The sequence below is a fragment of the Oratosquilla oratoria genome, chromosome 12, assembly GCF_046742065.1.
Source record: "Oratosquilla oratoria isolate Oo_2021 chromosome 12, ASM4674206v1, whole genome shotgun sequence".
Lineage (NCBI taxonomy): Eukaryota > Metazoa > Arthropoda > Malacostraca > Stomatopoda > Squillidae > Oratosquilla > Oratosquilla oratoria.
Window position 1 is genome coordinate 30,705,988 of NC_134788.1, and position 14,448 is coordinate 30,720,435.

General features: G+C 37.4%; 1 protein-coding gene and 1 non-coding gene across 3 annotated transcripts in view; one reads left to right on the forward strand and one right to left on the reverse strand.

The window, feature by feature from the left end:
* Nucleotides 1-5,721: 5,721 nt before the first annotated feature.
* LOC143031215 (uncharacterized) overlaps nt 5,722-14,448 on the reverse strand; it is a 33,522-nt gene continuing 24,795 nt past the window's right edge. For both annotated transcript variants that reach the window (XM_076194784.1, XM_076194785.1), the window contains 2 exons: nt 10,664-11,327; nt 5,722-9,058 (listed from right to left, as the gene is read on the reverse strand). In XM_076194784.1, the coding sequence (XP_076050899.1) occupies nt 8,238-9,058; nt 10,664-11,021 (1,179 nt within the window). In that variant the 5' untranslated portion in view covers nt 11,022-11,327 and the 3' untranslated portion in view covers nt 5,722-8,237. The remainder of the gene's footprint in view (nt 9,059-10,663; nt 11,328-14,448) is intronic.
* LOC143032084 (U2 spliceosomal RNA) lies at nt 13,044-13,236 on the forward strand. Its single transcript, XR_012967069.1, has one exon. It is a non-coding gene; the product is annotated as a U2 spliceosomal RNA (small nuclear RNA).

Sequence of the window (14,448 nt, forward strand, 5' to 3'; positions counted from 1 at the left end):
CAATAGAAATACAAGGGGACACAAGAAGAAACTTAAGAAGGATAGTTACAGAAGAGATCTGAAAAAGAACAGCTTTCCACATAGAGTGATAAGATACATAGAATAAATTAAAAGAGAAAACAGCGTGCTAAAACTATACACGACTTTAAGAAAGAACTGGATGCGGAAATTTACAACTGTGGGTCCCTATGAGCATAGCTCTTCTCTCGCAAAATACAACTAGGTAAATACACACAGAACATCTACAGCAAAGCTGCTTCATTTAATTGACAACTCCCCTCTCTATCCCCTCATGCTGAGAAAGAGATGATGGGGATAAATCCCTTCAGGCCTTGTCAAAATATCATTCACACATAACCACTCCCTGATGCCCCACACCCACTCCCTTCCATGCATCACAGCATCATCCATACACAACCATTCTCCACTCACCCCTATCCTCTGTCTTCTCCCTTCCTTGCTCAACAGACATCCCCCTCTTTCTCAACATTCCCTTTACCCCATCCATCCACCTCATCCTTGGCTGTCCCCTTATATTCCCTCCATCCACCTCTGCCTTCCACACTTCTTTTACTAATCTTTCTACACTTGTTCTTTCCATGTGTCCAAACCATCCCAATACTCTTTCGCCAACCATATCTCCCAACTCCTTTTCCAAACCCGCTCTCCTCCTCACCTCCTCATTTCTCACTCTATCCAGCCTAGTAACCCTTGCCATACTTCTCAGACATTTCATCTCACATTTAAACTCTTCTTCCTCTCTTATATTTTATGTTTCTGCCTGATACAGTGCTGTCTGCACAATCACCCCTTCACACTCTCCTAACAGTGAAGTTAGAGAGAATTATCCCCAGCAATGAAAGAAATAAATGTAACACAAAAAGAAATCAGTGATCAAATTAAAACCCTGGATGTCAGAAAATCACATGGCCCAGACGGAATAGCAAACTGGATACTGAAAGAATGCATGGAAGAATTAACTGACAAAATATATGATATAATTAAATCATCAATTAAAGAAGGAAATGTACCATTGGACTGGAAAAAAGCAAACATTGTACCAATTTATAAGGGAGGTGATAAGGAAAATCTATCTAACTACAGACCGGTCTCACTAACAAGCACAATAGCAAAAATTTGTGAAAGAGTGATCAAAAACAGGTGGGTTAAGTACCTGGAAGAAAAATCTATACTGAACCCAAATCAATTTGGATTTAGACAAGGGAGATCCTGTACAACAAATCTGATTTGCTTTTACTCAAGATTAATAGACATAATAGAAGAAAGAGATGGATGGGCAGACTGTGCTTTTTTGGACCTGCAAAAGGCATTCGATAAGGTACCTCATAGGAAACTAATAAATAAGATAGAGTCAAAAGGTGGCATCAGAGGAAAATTATTGGAATGGATGAAAGACTTTCTGATTGGGAGGAAAATGAGAGTTGTAATTAGAGAAAAATTCTCCAACTGGGAAGAAGTAAAAAGCGGTGTCCCGCAAGGATCAGTACTGGCACCGATCATGTTCGCTGTATTAGTTAATGACATGAATGAAGTAGTGGAGTGCTATATAATTTTTTTTTGCAGATGATGCAAAATTACTTAAGAAGGTAAAAACGGAAGAGGACTGCAACTCATTGCAACAAGATCTGGACACAATATGGAATTGGACTCAAAAATGGGAAGTAAAATTCAATATTAAGAAATGCAGCATAATGGAATTTGGAAAGAGTAAAAATAGAATATCAAAAGATTACAGAATTGGGGAAGAAAAAATAAATAAAACAAACTATGAAAAAGATCTTGGAGTGATGATTGGAAAGGACATGAAACCAGATAAGCATATAAACAAGATGTTCGGAGAAACCTACAACTTATTGAGAGCAATCAAAGTGGCATTTACCTATATGGACGAAGAAATGATAAGGAAAATACTACACTAATAAGACCAAAACTCGAGTACGCAGCATCACTTTGGACACCCAGTACCAAAAAGAATATTAAGAAACTAGAAAGATTACAAAGAGCGACAACAAAACTAGCACCGACACTCGCCGAACTAACATATGAGCAAAGACTATCCAAATTGAACCTACCAACTCTGGAACAAAGAAGAGAAAGAGGAGATTTGCTAACTATCTACAGAATAATGAAAGGAATGGAAGTTTTAGACAGGAACGACCTATTAATGTGGGACAACGGTAAAACAAGAGGACACGGAAAAAAATTGAAAAAGGATAGTTATAGAAAAAACTTGAAAAGGAACAGTTTCCCACACAGAGCGATAAATACATGGAACAAATTAGACAACAAAACAGTATGTGCTAACACTATACAAGATTTTAAGATAAAACTTGATGCGGAGAGATACAAAGACGGGTCACCACGAGCATAGCTCCCCTCCCGTATATTACAACTAGGTAAATAAATACACAATCCCCTCTTTGCATCCATTCCCAAATGTCTATTTCTCACTACATTTTTTATTCCCCCAAGGCATTTACTTGCTTCTCTCAGTCTACAAACTATCTCCACTTGCACTCCTTTTCATGCCAGATGTGACCCCAAGTATCTAAAGCTATCCACTTCCTCCAGCCTCTCTCCTTTAGTACTTCCAAATTGCTGCCATCATCTCCCCATATATATCTCATCACCTTTTACTCATATTCATCAACTTTCTTTCACACATCTTCCTAAATTGTCACAAAATTCCTTAATCCCTCCTCTGATCCTGCTACAAGTACAGCATTGTCAGCAAACAACAACTGGCTTACCTTGCATTTTTCTCCATTTTCTTTAACCATCTCCAATCCTTGCCCATTACCCTTACATTTACCTCCTGCACCAACCCATCCATATACACATTGAACAGTCATGGTGACATGACACATCCCTGAAGTCCTTTACTTCAAACCACTCACTCTCCATTTCTGATTCTAACACAGGCTCTACTACTTTCATAAAAACTCTTGACTGCTCTTAACAGCTTTTCTTCTATCCCATATATCTGCAAAACCTCCCACAGTGCCTTCCTGTCTACCCTGTCATAAGCCTTTTCCAAATCCATAAATGCCTAAAAACATCCTTACCCTTTGCTAAAGCTTTCTCACATATCTGTCTTACCACAAAAATCTGATCCATGCAACCCCTACCTTTCCTAAACCCACACTGTTCCTCACCAATTACTCCCTCTGTTCCTCTCCTAATCCTCTCAATCAAAACCCTCCCATAAGCCTTCCCAACTACACTTGACAAACTGATCTCTCGAAAACTACTACACTCACATTTGTCCCACTTTTTCCTTGCAAAGCAGAGCTATACAGGCACTGTTTCAGTCCTCTGGGATTCTACCCTCTTTTAGACAAACAACCAGTCCACCATCACTGCATGACACCAATCTAACAGAGGTACCTTGCCTGGTGGGGTCATCTTTTTGATAACTGCTTTCACCTCATCTTTTCTTATTTCTCCTCAATTTCCCTCACCCATCTCTGTCATTTTCTTAGCACCTCCCACTGCTACCACCTTTCCCTCCCTATCCTCCTCCACATTTAGCAACTCCCTAAAATACTCTGCCCATCTTCCTCTTATTGTCTACTCTTCCATTATCATCTCTCCATCTGCACCTTTTATCTTCTCTACTTGATTTGCCTCCCCTTCTTCTCTTAATTTTTTTCCAAAACATCTTTTTATTACTTTCAAAATTTTGTTATACTCTTCCCTCATTTTACATCTATTCTCCTTTTTGCCTCTTTTATGTTTTTTTTTTTTTATCTCATCCTATTTTTCAATCAGTCTGAATGTTCGCTTCTCTTCTATAACCTTTATTGCTTCATCATCCCACCATTCACTACCCTTCTATTTCCTCCCATCCTCCTTGTTCCACACACCTTTTTTGTGCACCTTATGACTCTCTCCTTGAAACATCCATTCCTCTTCCTTCCTCCCACTCTTTTCTCAGTTTCTTCTTATACCCCTCCTTTTCCTTTTCATTTAAGTAGTTTACTCTAAGCACTTCCCAACCTTCTGTCCTTTTCCTCTTTTTCCACATATTCTTAACTCTCAACTTACCTTCCACCAAAAAATGATCTGATATTCCTCCACTCTCTCCCCTAAGAACATGTACATTCAAAACTCTACCTACTCTTCTCCTAGACGCCACTATATAGTCAATTAAAGCCATATCTACCCTTCCATCCACCACCCTCTCCCATGTGTACTTAGCTTCACTTTCTTTCTAAACACTGTATGTGCTATCAACTCTCTAAACACATAAACTCTCCACTATTTTTATTCTGGCACTCCACACTTCCCAACCATTCCATCTATTGGTCCATCTCCTATTCTAGCATTGTGATGTCCAAATACCACTATATTGACATTTCTCCCTAAACCCTCTATACACTCATTTAAATCTATCCAAAACCCTTCCTTTCCTCTCACTACCAGGCCCATATGCACGTACAAAGACCCATATCTCCCCAGTTTCACTTTCATCCACATTAACCTTGAAGAAACCTCCTTATACTCCACCACATGCTTACCTATCTCTTCACTCCCAACACCCTTCCCACTATACTTCAAAACTCAAACTCACCCCTCTGTTTCAACTTATACTCAATGCCAACACATCCATCTTCTCATATACTGCCTATCTCTTACCTTTTTCTCTAATTTGTACTACACCCATGCACATTAAAAGACGCAAACCTTAGGGTTCTAGTTGGAAAATTCCCAGATCTTCTTATACCTTGACTTTTTTTAAGAATATACTCTTTAGGGCTACAGAAAGTAGGATGCCTAATCCTATCCTCCGTCCCATTTTAGTTGCCTTTTATGGCTCAAGTGGGAACACTTGGTGGCAGTATTCTTTCTTCCATACCACAAGATTTGGCAAAAATGGAAATGTATATTCAGAGAAGTGGTACAGGACAGTATTAAGAGTGAGGGAGACAGTATAACGGAGGGACAGTCACAGTATAATAAAGTAGCATAATTTCTCTGACACAGACAAAATCATGTGTGGCTCTGATCAATAGGAACACCCTATATAGACTCTAAGTGTCAGCTGCATGGTACCAAGCTGATCTTTACTTCACATTAACATGCAGCCAACACTTCAGACAGGGTATTTTGTACCCCCAAAAATTGCAAATTATTGGAGATGGGCAAAAATATAGTCTATCAGTGATTTGAAAGGAAAATTAGATAACTACAAAACCAAAAGAAAAGGACCTGAAAAGACCTAGTAAGGATGAAATGTCAATGTGAATAAAACGCCTACTGTTTTCTATGTTCACTTCACCACCCCATCTTGATATATTTATATCTTTTTACTGACATTTACTGTTAGGTCTTTGATGTGTGGGCTACAGGACATGTGGGTATCAGGAGTGAGACCCAGGATTTCAGCATTCCTGTTTGACAGGAGTCTGCCATTCAATATTATTATTACATATTTCTCTGATTCACAGCTGTCTTGGTTTGGCAAAGTCACAAATGACTTCTGAAGGGAGACTTTCCTTCTATTTTGTATAAGCCACTTTTCTAGTTTATGTTTGGGTGTTCTTAGCAGTTGTTTTGTAGTTGCTGTGCTCAGAAATTCTATCATTAGTTCTTCAGCACATCCTTACCCCTGTTAGATGTGCAGCTACAAAAGGGCAGTACCTGGTTTCTGGATCTGGCCCAGAAACAGATAGAAAATTCAGTAATTAAAAGAACTCATAAGACTTAGCACATTTAATCTGTTATCATGGAGGAACCAATGAGAAATCCCTGCAATTGGTGGTCCTGAAAGATGGAAATTAGAGAATGATCTCCCTGCCATCCATCTTACAAATCCATCAACATCCTCGCTTACATCTGGAGGTACAGCGCAGGGGTTGGCGCTTGGTCCAGGCTTATGATCTCTATCAAATTGTATTTCTTACACTTTTCCACATAGGGAGAGTTGGCATGGACGACTGCTCACCTCCCCATTCTACTACTAGCCCATGACACAAAGAGTCCAGCACTAATACAATACAGGCCAGAGATCAAGGTTTTCCCCAGAGATCTATGGGATGATCTAAAGACATCAACCACTGTGGGGCTGTGGGGTTCCGGTCACTGAAATTCAATGCAACAATCATTATAACAAAGAATACATATTTTTTGTCAGCCATTTTATCATTTTTTCTGTATATTTACATTTTAAGTAGTAGTCTTGTAATTACAAAGTTATGTCATTGTTATATTTTGGGTTTGGGATGGTGAGCTCATGTATGAGGAGGCTGAACAATGTTGATGATAATACTGTACTTTCTGGAATGTCCTTTGAAGTTCGACCCCGTTAGTGATAATAATGACATCTTGTGGGATGACACTTAATCTAAAGAAAATACATACTTAGATTCTGTCTTCAGTTAATAGAAAATTATATTGTTTTCTATACTGTAAAACAAATCTCAAAAATTTTGGATCCTCCAACCCCACTTCTAAGATCACTAACCTGGGGGCACTGACACAGCATATCTTCAGCTTCTGGGTGACAAAATCATCTGGCCATCTGACAACTTACAATGTTAGTTACAGGAATAAGGTATTCAAATAATATGGTACCTGGAATTTATTCAATTCAAAATAACTCCTTCCTATGCATCAATAAAATTATCTTTGACTAATTTAATGCTTATTTTGCTTTTACAATAGTTTTTCATACAATATCATCACATTAAGAAAATATAAAATGGTTTCACATAATGAGTGGCTCTTCCAAATAATGTGGTTACCAAATAGCACCTATATCAAGACATTCACCATGTAGTAAGTTGATCACAGGTACCTTCTCCCATTAGATTCATAAAAATCAACACAAATAACTTAATAAATAAGTCATGTTTCTGAATTCTATATTTTCTTAATTATAATACAAACGCGATGAGGAAATCAAGTTGAAAAGTTCACCGAGATTATGCCACAGAAAAATGAAGTTACTCAACACCATTAACAAAAGCTAAATTTTTTTCACAAGTGTATACAGTGACTGGAGTCAGCCCCATTATACCCATTCATCAAATTCATAGCCTCGGATTTTTCTTGCAGTAGACCTACAACCCCCCAGGAATTCAGCTGTAGCCGAGGTTGGTCCATAGGCAGTGGTGTGCAGGGAGGAGGGGGGGGGGACAGTGGCCCTGGTCATCCAAATGAGGAGGGGCATTCAATCAGATCATTTGGGGGAAAAGGATATACTTGGTTGGTTTACATTCAAACTGAAGAAAGTGTTTATGTTTCATCTATGTTTATTCAAAATATCTTTCTCATAATATTTCTTAGTACTTGGCTTTATACTTGAAACTTTGGGGCATACAATCAAGGATTTGGCCCCAGTTATCACCAAACCTCTGCATGCCATTGTCCATAGGTTACCCATATAATAATCACTTTCAATAGAATCCAACTACTATCAATTATACCCGGTGCAAACTCTTTACCCGACTGATATACCAAATTGTACTCAATGTTTTACTTTCATACAATGTTACTCCACCCTAAGGAAAGTTTTTTAAATACATTACCATACTCCAGTCTACAACACTAGATTCTCTACATTTCTTTTTTTACATAATGATCACAATAAAAAGGTAAGGAGCTCATAACAATAGGTGCTTGGCTGCAATCAAAGCCACTGTCTCTCCCCATTTTTATGGGGCAGCCATGTTAGGTGGCATCTATTGGTTTCTATATACAGTAGTTAATTCGAAATTTGAAGGTCACAGTGGCACGCATACAAAGACTGTCATAATTTCCCTGTTTGTTATGCTCCTTCATTCTACTGCATGGACAACATATTAGTATAATAAAATGAAATTAACACAAGATGAAGAAGAAACACTTTATTTTTCTTACATTTCAACTATTGGCTTAAAAGAAAGAAGAAAAAAAAGAGAGAAATAAAGTACTTCTACTTTATCTTGTAATTTCCTGGCCACTACTTCCATATCAACTCTCCCTTTACCCTTTCTTTGTAAGTTATAACATTACTACTGTGCATTATTTACTTCAAAAGATTACATGAACCACAAAGAACATTAATACAATCTCAACTATGAGAATTTTACATGGCCTCTTCACAACATTATGATCTGCATACTGTTTACGCTTTGCTTCAGGAAAATGTAAACTTAAAGGAATTTAAATTTACATGTTCACTGGAATGCACAAGTACCAGGGACTCTCCCTAGAGAAAGTTTTTGATTACTTTATTCATGTGCCTCTTCTGCCTGGGAGTATTCCTTTGACTGGGTGTTCTCAATTATTGTAAGGTTATCCTCTACCTGGATGTTATCATCTACTTCGACATGTTCCTCTGCTGTGATGTGTTCCTCTGTAATGATGTATACCTCTGCCTGCACATGTTTCTCTATGTCGATGGGTTCTTCTTTGATGTATTCTGTGTTGATGAGGTTCTCTCCCAGGGTGTGTGACTTGACATGAAGCTTGAGAGACCTTGTATCGGCATATGCTATGTCACAGAACGAACACTTGAAGGGCTTTTCTCCCGTATGCTTTCTGACGTGTCTCTTGAGGCTTGCTCCACTCGAGAACCCCACATTACAAAAGGAACAAGTGTGTGGCTTTTCCCCCGTGTGTGTTCGCATGTGGCTCTTGAGGTGAGAGGCCCGGGGAAAAGCGGCAACACATTGGGTGCATTTGTGCGGTTTCTCACCCGTATGCGACCTGTTGTGCACTCGGAGGTACGAAGCCTGAGCAAAGGCAGACCCACAGACTTCGCACTTGTACGGCTTTTCTCCCGTGTGTGTTCGTATATGCCTCTTCAAATCCGAGGACCAAGCGAACGAAGAATCGCACAGTGAACAGTGATAAATTTTCCCTTTTTTGGGTTTCCTGACAGGCTCATAGGACTCAGAAAGTGCTGTGTTATAGTTAGAAACTTCTCGAGACAAAAATCGACTCTCGTCATCAGATATATCACACTCACGGGATCCATTATTCATGTTCTTCATACCAAAATACATAGCATTATATCTTGTTGATTTTGTTCTTCTTCTTCTTCTACCATCTGAAAAGAAAAGGAAATATTCAATGTTAAATGATCAAGACAAGAAAATTCTTAAACTTTCTTTATGCTGCATATCTGTTGTATAACTTTTTTTCATGATCACTGTTTTTCTGAACCTGGAGTGTGGTTCCCATATTTTAACCCTTAGCTACAGTCATCCTACAAAAACAAAACATAGCCTCAACCCATTCAACTCCGATGACAAGATGTCTTGTCATTTGGTCAAATAAAACAAAAAATCATAAAACACCAAAATGTTTGATCAAACACCAGAAAAATATGACGTCAATCCTCGCTAACAAAATAATAAACCCCAAACAATTTGGTTTTAGAAGTGGAAGATCGAACACCACAAATCTAATCTGCTTTTACTCGAGATTGAGATAATACAAGAAAGGGATGGATGGGCAGATTGTGCCTTCTTGGATTTGCAGAAAGCATTTGACACAAAAAATAAGTAAAATTGAAAAAAAAAATAGGAATTCAAGGCAAACTGTTGAAATGGGTGATGGATTCCTTAACTGGGAGAAAAATGAGAGTGGTACTTAGAGACAAAAAATTTGAAATGGGAAGATGTGAAAAGTGGCATCCCATAAGGCTCTGTTTTGGCTCCTTTAATGTTTGCCATATACATAAATGATATGGATGAAGGAGTTAATTGTTATATGAACATTTTTGTTGATGATGCCAAATTACTCTAGAGAGTAAGAACAGAAGATTGCAGACTGCTGCAAGATGACCTGGATAAGATATAGGAATGGAGCTGGAGATATAAGATGAACTTCAACATCAAAATATGTAGCATAATGGAATTTGGAAAAGGTAGAAATAGAGTTTCGGGACAATATAAGATTGGAAACAAAGAAGTCAAAAAAATAAACTCAGAGAGGGACCTAGGAGTAATCATCTCAAGTGACTTGACACCTGACAAACGTAAAAAAAATTATTTGGAGAGAGTTACAACTTATTAAGATCAATGAAAGTGGCCTTCAATTACATAGATGAGGAGATGGTTAAAAAAAATAATTGTTACACTGATAAGACCGAAATTAGAATATGCTGTATCAATGTGGGCACCAAGCACAAAAAAGAACATAAGAAAATTAGAAAGAATTCAAAGAGCAGTGACAAAAATGGCATCCACACTGTCAAATCTGACATATGAACAAAGATTGGAGAAATTACAGTTGTCAACACTAGAACAGAGAAGGGAAAGAGGAGATTTGTTAACCATTTTCAGAATTATGAAAGGGATGGAAGTTCTTGACAGAGATGACCTATTAAAGTGGGACAGAAGAGAAACAAGAGGACACGAAAAGAAACTAAAGAAAGAGTTACAGAAGAGACCTGAAAAAATAGCTTCCCACATAGAGTGATTGATGTCTGGAAGAAACTGAACAGAGAAACAGTAAATGCCAGAACTATACACGATTTTAAGAACAAACTGGATGTGGAGAGATATGAAAACGGGTCACTACAAGCATAGATCTCATCCCATAAAATACAACTAGGTAGATACAGAGATAAGCACATAGCATCTGGCATACCATCTAACATTAAACTGTAACATACTCTCACCGTCTTATAATTTTTCATAAAACTTACCATCATAAATAGTTCTTCGTGATTCAGACTGTTCTCTCCTTTTAAGTTTACTGATGTCACAAAAGCGTTTATAGCATTCATAATGATATCCAACATTAGTATTACTTGGTACATTATCTATGCATGAATCTAAATTAACTAGGTCAAGACACAGTCTGATTTCAGCTTGTGAGACTGCATCACCTTCTCTACAGTCATATTTCCTCCATTCAGCTGCACAATTCACGTACTTTCTCCATGATGTCCTTTTGAATGGAACAAAACGACTTTCTGTGAAAGGGACAACGTGCATCACACAATATTCTGATGAAAAATCATCAAGTGTGGCAACAGTGTACAAATGACTGGGTGAATCCATACTGACTTCTGTCTTCTACATATATGAAAATCTATCATTCACATAGAATTTTCCTAGGGTGAACAAAGTTCATTGATGCACTGCTTTGATAGGAGAGGATACAGAATGAAATCTAGAGTGATGTGTTGTCCTTGTTCCACAGTGGTGTGTCATTCTGGTTGGAGATGGTGTTCAGATCAGTGACAACATGTATAAAGGGTTTCCCTCACATAATACATGTTAAAGAACACTGTGAATTGTTTCATGTCTGCACTGCATTATGATTCACGAGAAACTGCCCAGCACTGGTTCAAGCCATCTTGTTCTCTGTGGAAAAATAAAATAATGAAGACTTATGTTACTATTTTCTCCCAAAGATTTTAGGTGTTTGTAATAAAATACAATATAGTATTCCTAATAATCCTATACAATCACAACATATAAGCTTTAAAGTGTTTCCCATGTTCTTAATCATCGAGCTTATGTTTCAAGGATTATGATTTGCTAATTATCATGAAAGACAAAGAATTAAATAAATACCATTATATATATATATGTATGTATATATAAATATATATATATTAAACATTTACACACACATACATACATATATATATATATATATATATATATATATATATATATATATATACCGGGTGCAGCAGAAATACCTCCCACATGTTAAACTTTCGACTATATGTTGCTAATGAACTTATGCAAGTGCCAATGATGTTTTCATTTAGCTAATAACTTGCCATTTTTTTTCAGGTACCCTCATCAAATAATATGATTTGGACTGGTGCACATCGTGCTTTTGCTGTAGAAATGTTTTTGAAGAATGGTGAATCTGTAATTGCAACACAGAAAGCTTTCCGAGCTCATTACAAGTTAGGACGGCATGATGCTGTTCCAGATAGAAAATCAATACAGCTATGGGTTGCAAATTTCAGAGCTACAGGTTCGGCACTTAAAAGAAAGCCACCTAGAAGGCCACGAAGCGCTCGAACGCCAGACAGTGTTCAAGCTGTGAGATTTTCTGTTACTCAGTCTCCTACACGTTCAGCTCGCAAACATGCTTCAGCCTTGGGTCTGATTGAACAGTCAGGAGAATTCTACACACTGATATGCAGTTCCATCCATACAAATTAATGATTGCTCAGAAACTGCACGAGCGCGACTGGGAAGATCGCATGTCATGTTGTACCGATGTCCTTCAAAATGTTCCTGTAAATGATGTTCTCCTCACAACTGATGAAGCTCACTTTCATCTCTCAGGCTGTGTGAATAAGCAAAATTTTCGTTATTGGGCTGAAAATAACCCCAGACAGCTTCATGAAAGACCTATACACAGTGAAAGAGTGACTGCAGGGTGCGCAGTTTCGACATTAGGTGTACGGGGTCCTTATTTTTTTGAGGAGAGACACCACTCGGTTACAGTAACATCTGGCTGATATGTGGAGATGTTGTAGACATTTCTGGAACCAAAAGTAAACTACCTTCACAAACAGAATGTGTGGTTTCTACAGGATGGAGCCACTGCACACACAGCAAGAAGAACAATGGAAGCTCTGAGAGAAATGTTTCCTGGATGTTTGATTTCCTTACGTGGTTGACATTCAATAGCCAGCACGCTCGCCCGATCTCAACCCTTGCGATTTTTTTCTCTGGGGTTACTTGAAAGCTAAGGTCTACAAACATCGACCGGGTACAATTGAAGAATTAAAGAATGCTATTCGTCTAGAGATTGCAAAAATACAGCTTGAAATGACTATTCGAGTTATGGAGAACTTCAGAAATCGTCTTCAACAGTGTATAGCGGATAGAGGTCACCATTTAGAGGATGTACATTTTAAAACCAAATGAATAAAAACTGCAACTCTTTGTTTAAACAATATAATTAAGTTTTCATAAACGTTTTTTATTCCTTTTGTCAACCTTTAAAATGTGGGAGATATTTCTGCTGCACCCTGTATATATATATACATATATATATACAGTATATATATATATATATATATATATATATATATATATATATATACATATGCTTCTTGGCCTTTTGGCTAAGATCAAAGTATAGTATCTGTTCTTATCAGCTTAATATCTGATACGGTCCCCATGTGGAGCCTATGATATTAATCTGATGTTTGTGCTTAGGCAAAGTGCTCGGGGCTTGCTCCACCTTTGCCATGGATTGGCCCGGTATTGTAGTACCTCTGGGATCGATCCACTAGACTGCAACTCATTACAACAAGACTTAGACAAGATCTGGAAATGGGCTCAAAAGTGGGAAGTAGAATTCAATATCAAGAAATATACTATAATGGAATTTGGAAAAAGTAAAAACAGAATATCGAAAGATTACAAAATTGGTGAAAAAGAGGTCAAAAAAGTAAACTCGGAGAAAGATCTTGGAGTTATAATCAGCAAGGAAATGACACTGGATAAACATATTAATAAAATAGTTGGAGAAACCTACAATTTATTGAGGTCAATAAAAATGGCATTTGCTTATTTGGATGAGGAAATGATAAAAAAAATTCTAACTACACTAATAAGACCAAAACTTGAGTATGCAGCAACACTATGGACACCCAGTACCAAAAAATATATAAAGAAATTAGAAAGAATACAAAGAGCAACAACAAAACTAGCACCAACTCTTTCCGAAATGACATACGAGCAAAGACTGTCCAAATTAGAATTACCAACTCTGGAACAAAGAAGGGAAAGAGGAGACTTACTAACTATAGAATAATGAAAGGAATGGAAATCTTGGATAAGAATGACTTATTGAAATGGGATAATGGAAAAACAAGAGGACACAAAAAGAAACTAAAAAAAGATAATCACAGAAAAGATCTAAAAAAGAACAGCTTCCCACACAGAGTGATAGATATTTGGAACAAATTAGATAAAGAAACAGTGTGTGCAAACACTATTCAAGATTATAAGAAAAAACTTGATGCTGAGATATACAAAGATGGGTCACCACGAGCATAGCTCCCTTCCTGTATAATACAACTAGGTAAATACACACACACACACATATACATATATATATATATATATAAATACACACAGTAACTGTTACACTTGTTGGACAGTGTGTATTAAGCTTCCATCTGATAAAACCTTTGGATATATTTATCTTTTAGCTACAACAACCAAGCCTTACCTCCAATCAGTTCAATATATCATTGGTCTACTGTATTTACCTAGTTGTATATACAGGAAGGGAGATATGCTCGTGGTGACCCGTCTTTGTATCTTTCAGCATCGAGTTTTTTCTTAAAATCTTGAATAATGTTTGCACACACTGTTTCTTTATCTAAATTATTCCAGGTATCCAGCACTCTGTGTGGGAAGCTATTCTTTTTCTGATCTCTTCTATAGTTATCCTTTTTGAGTTTCTTTTTGTGTCCTCTTGTTTTTCCATTGTCCCATT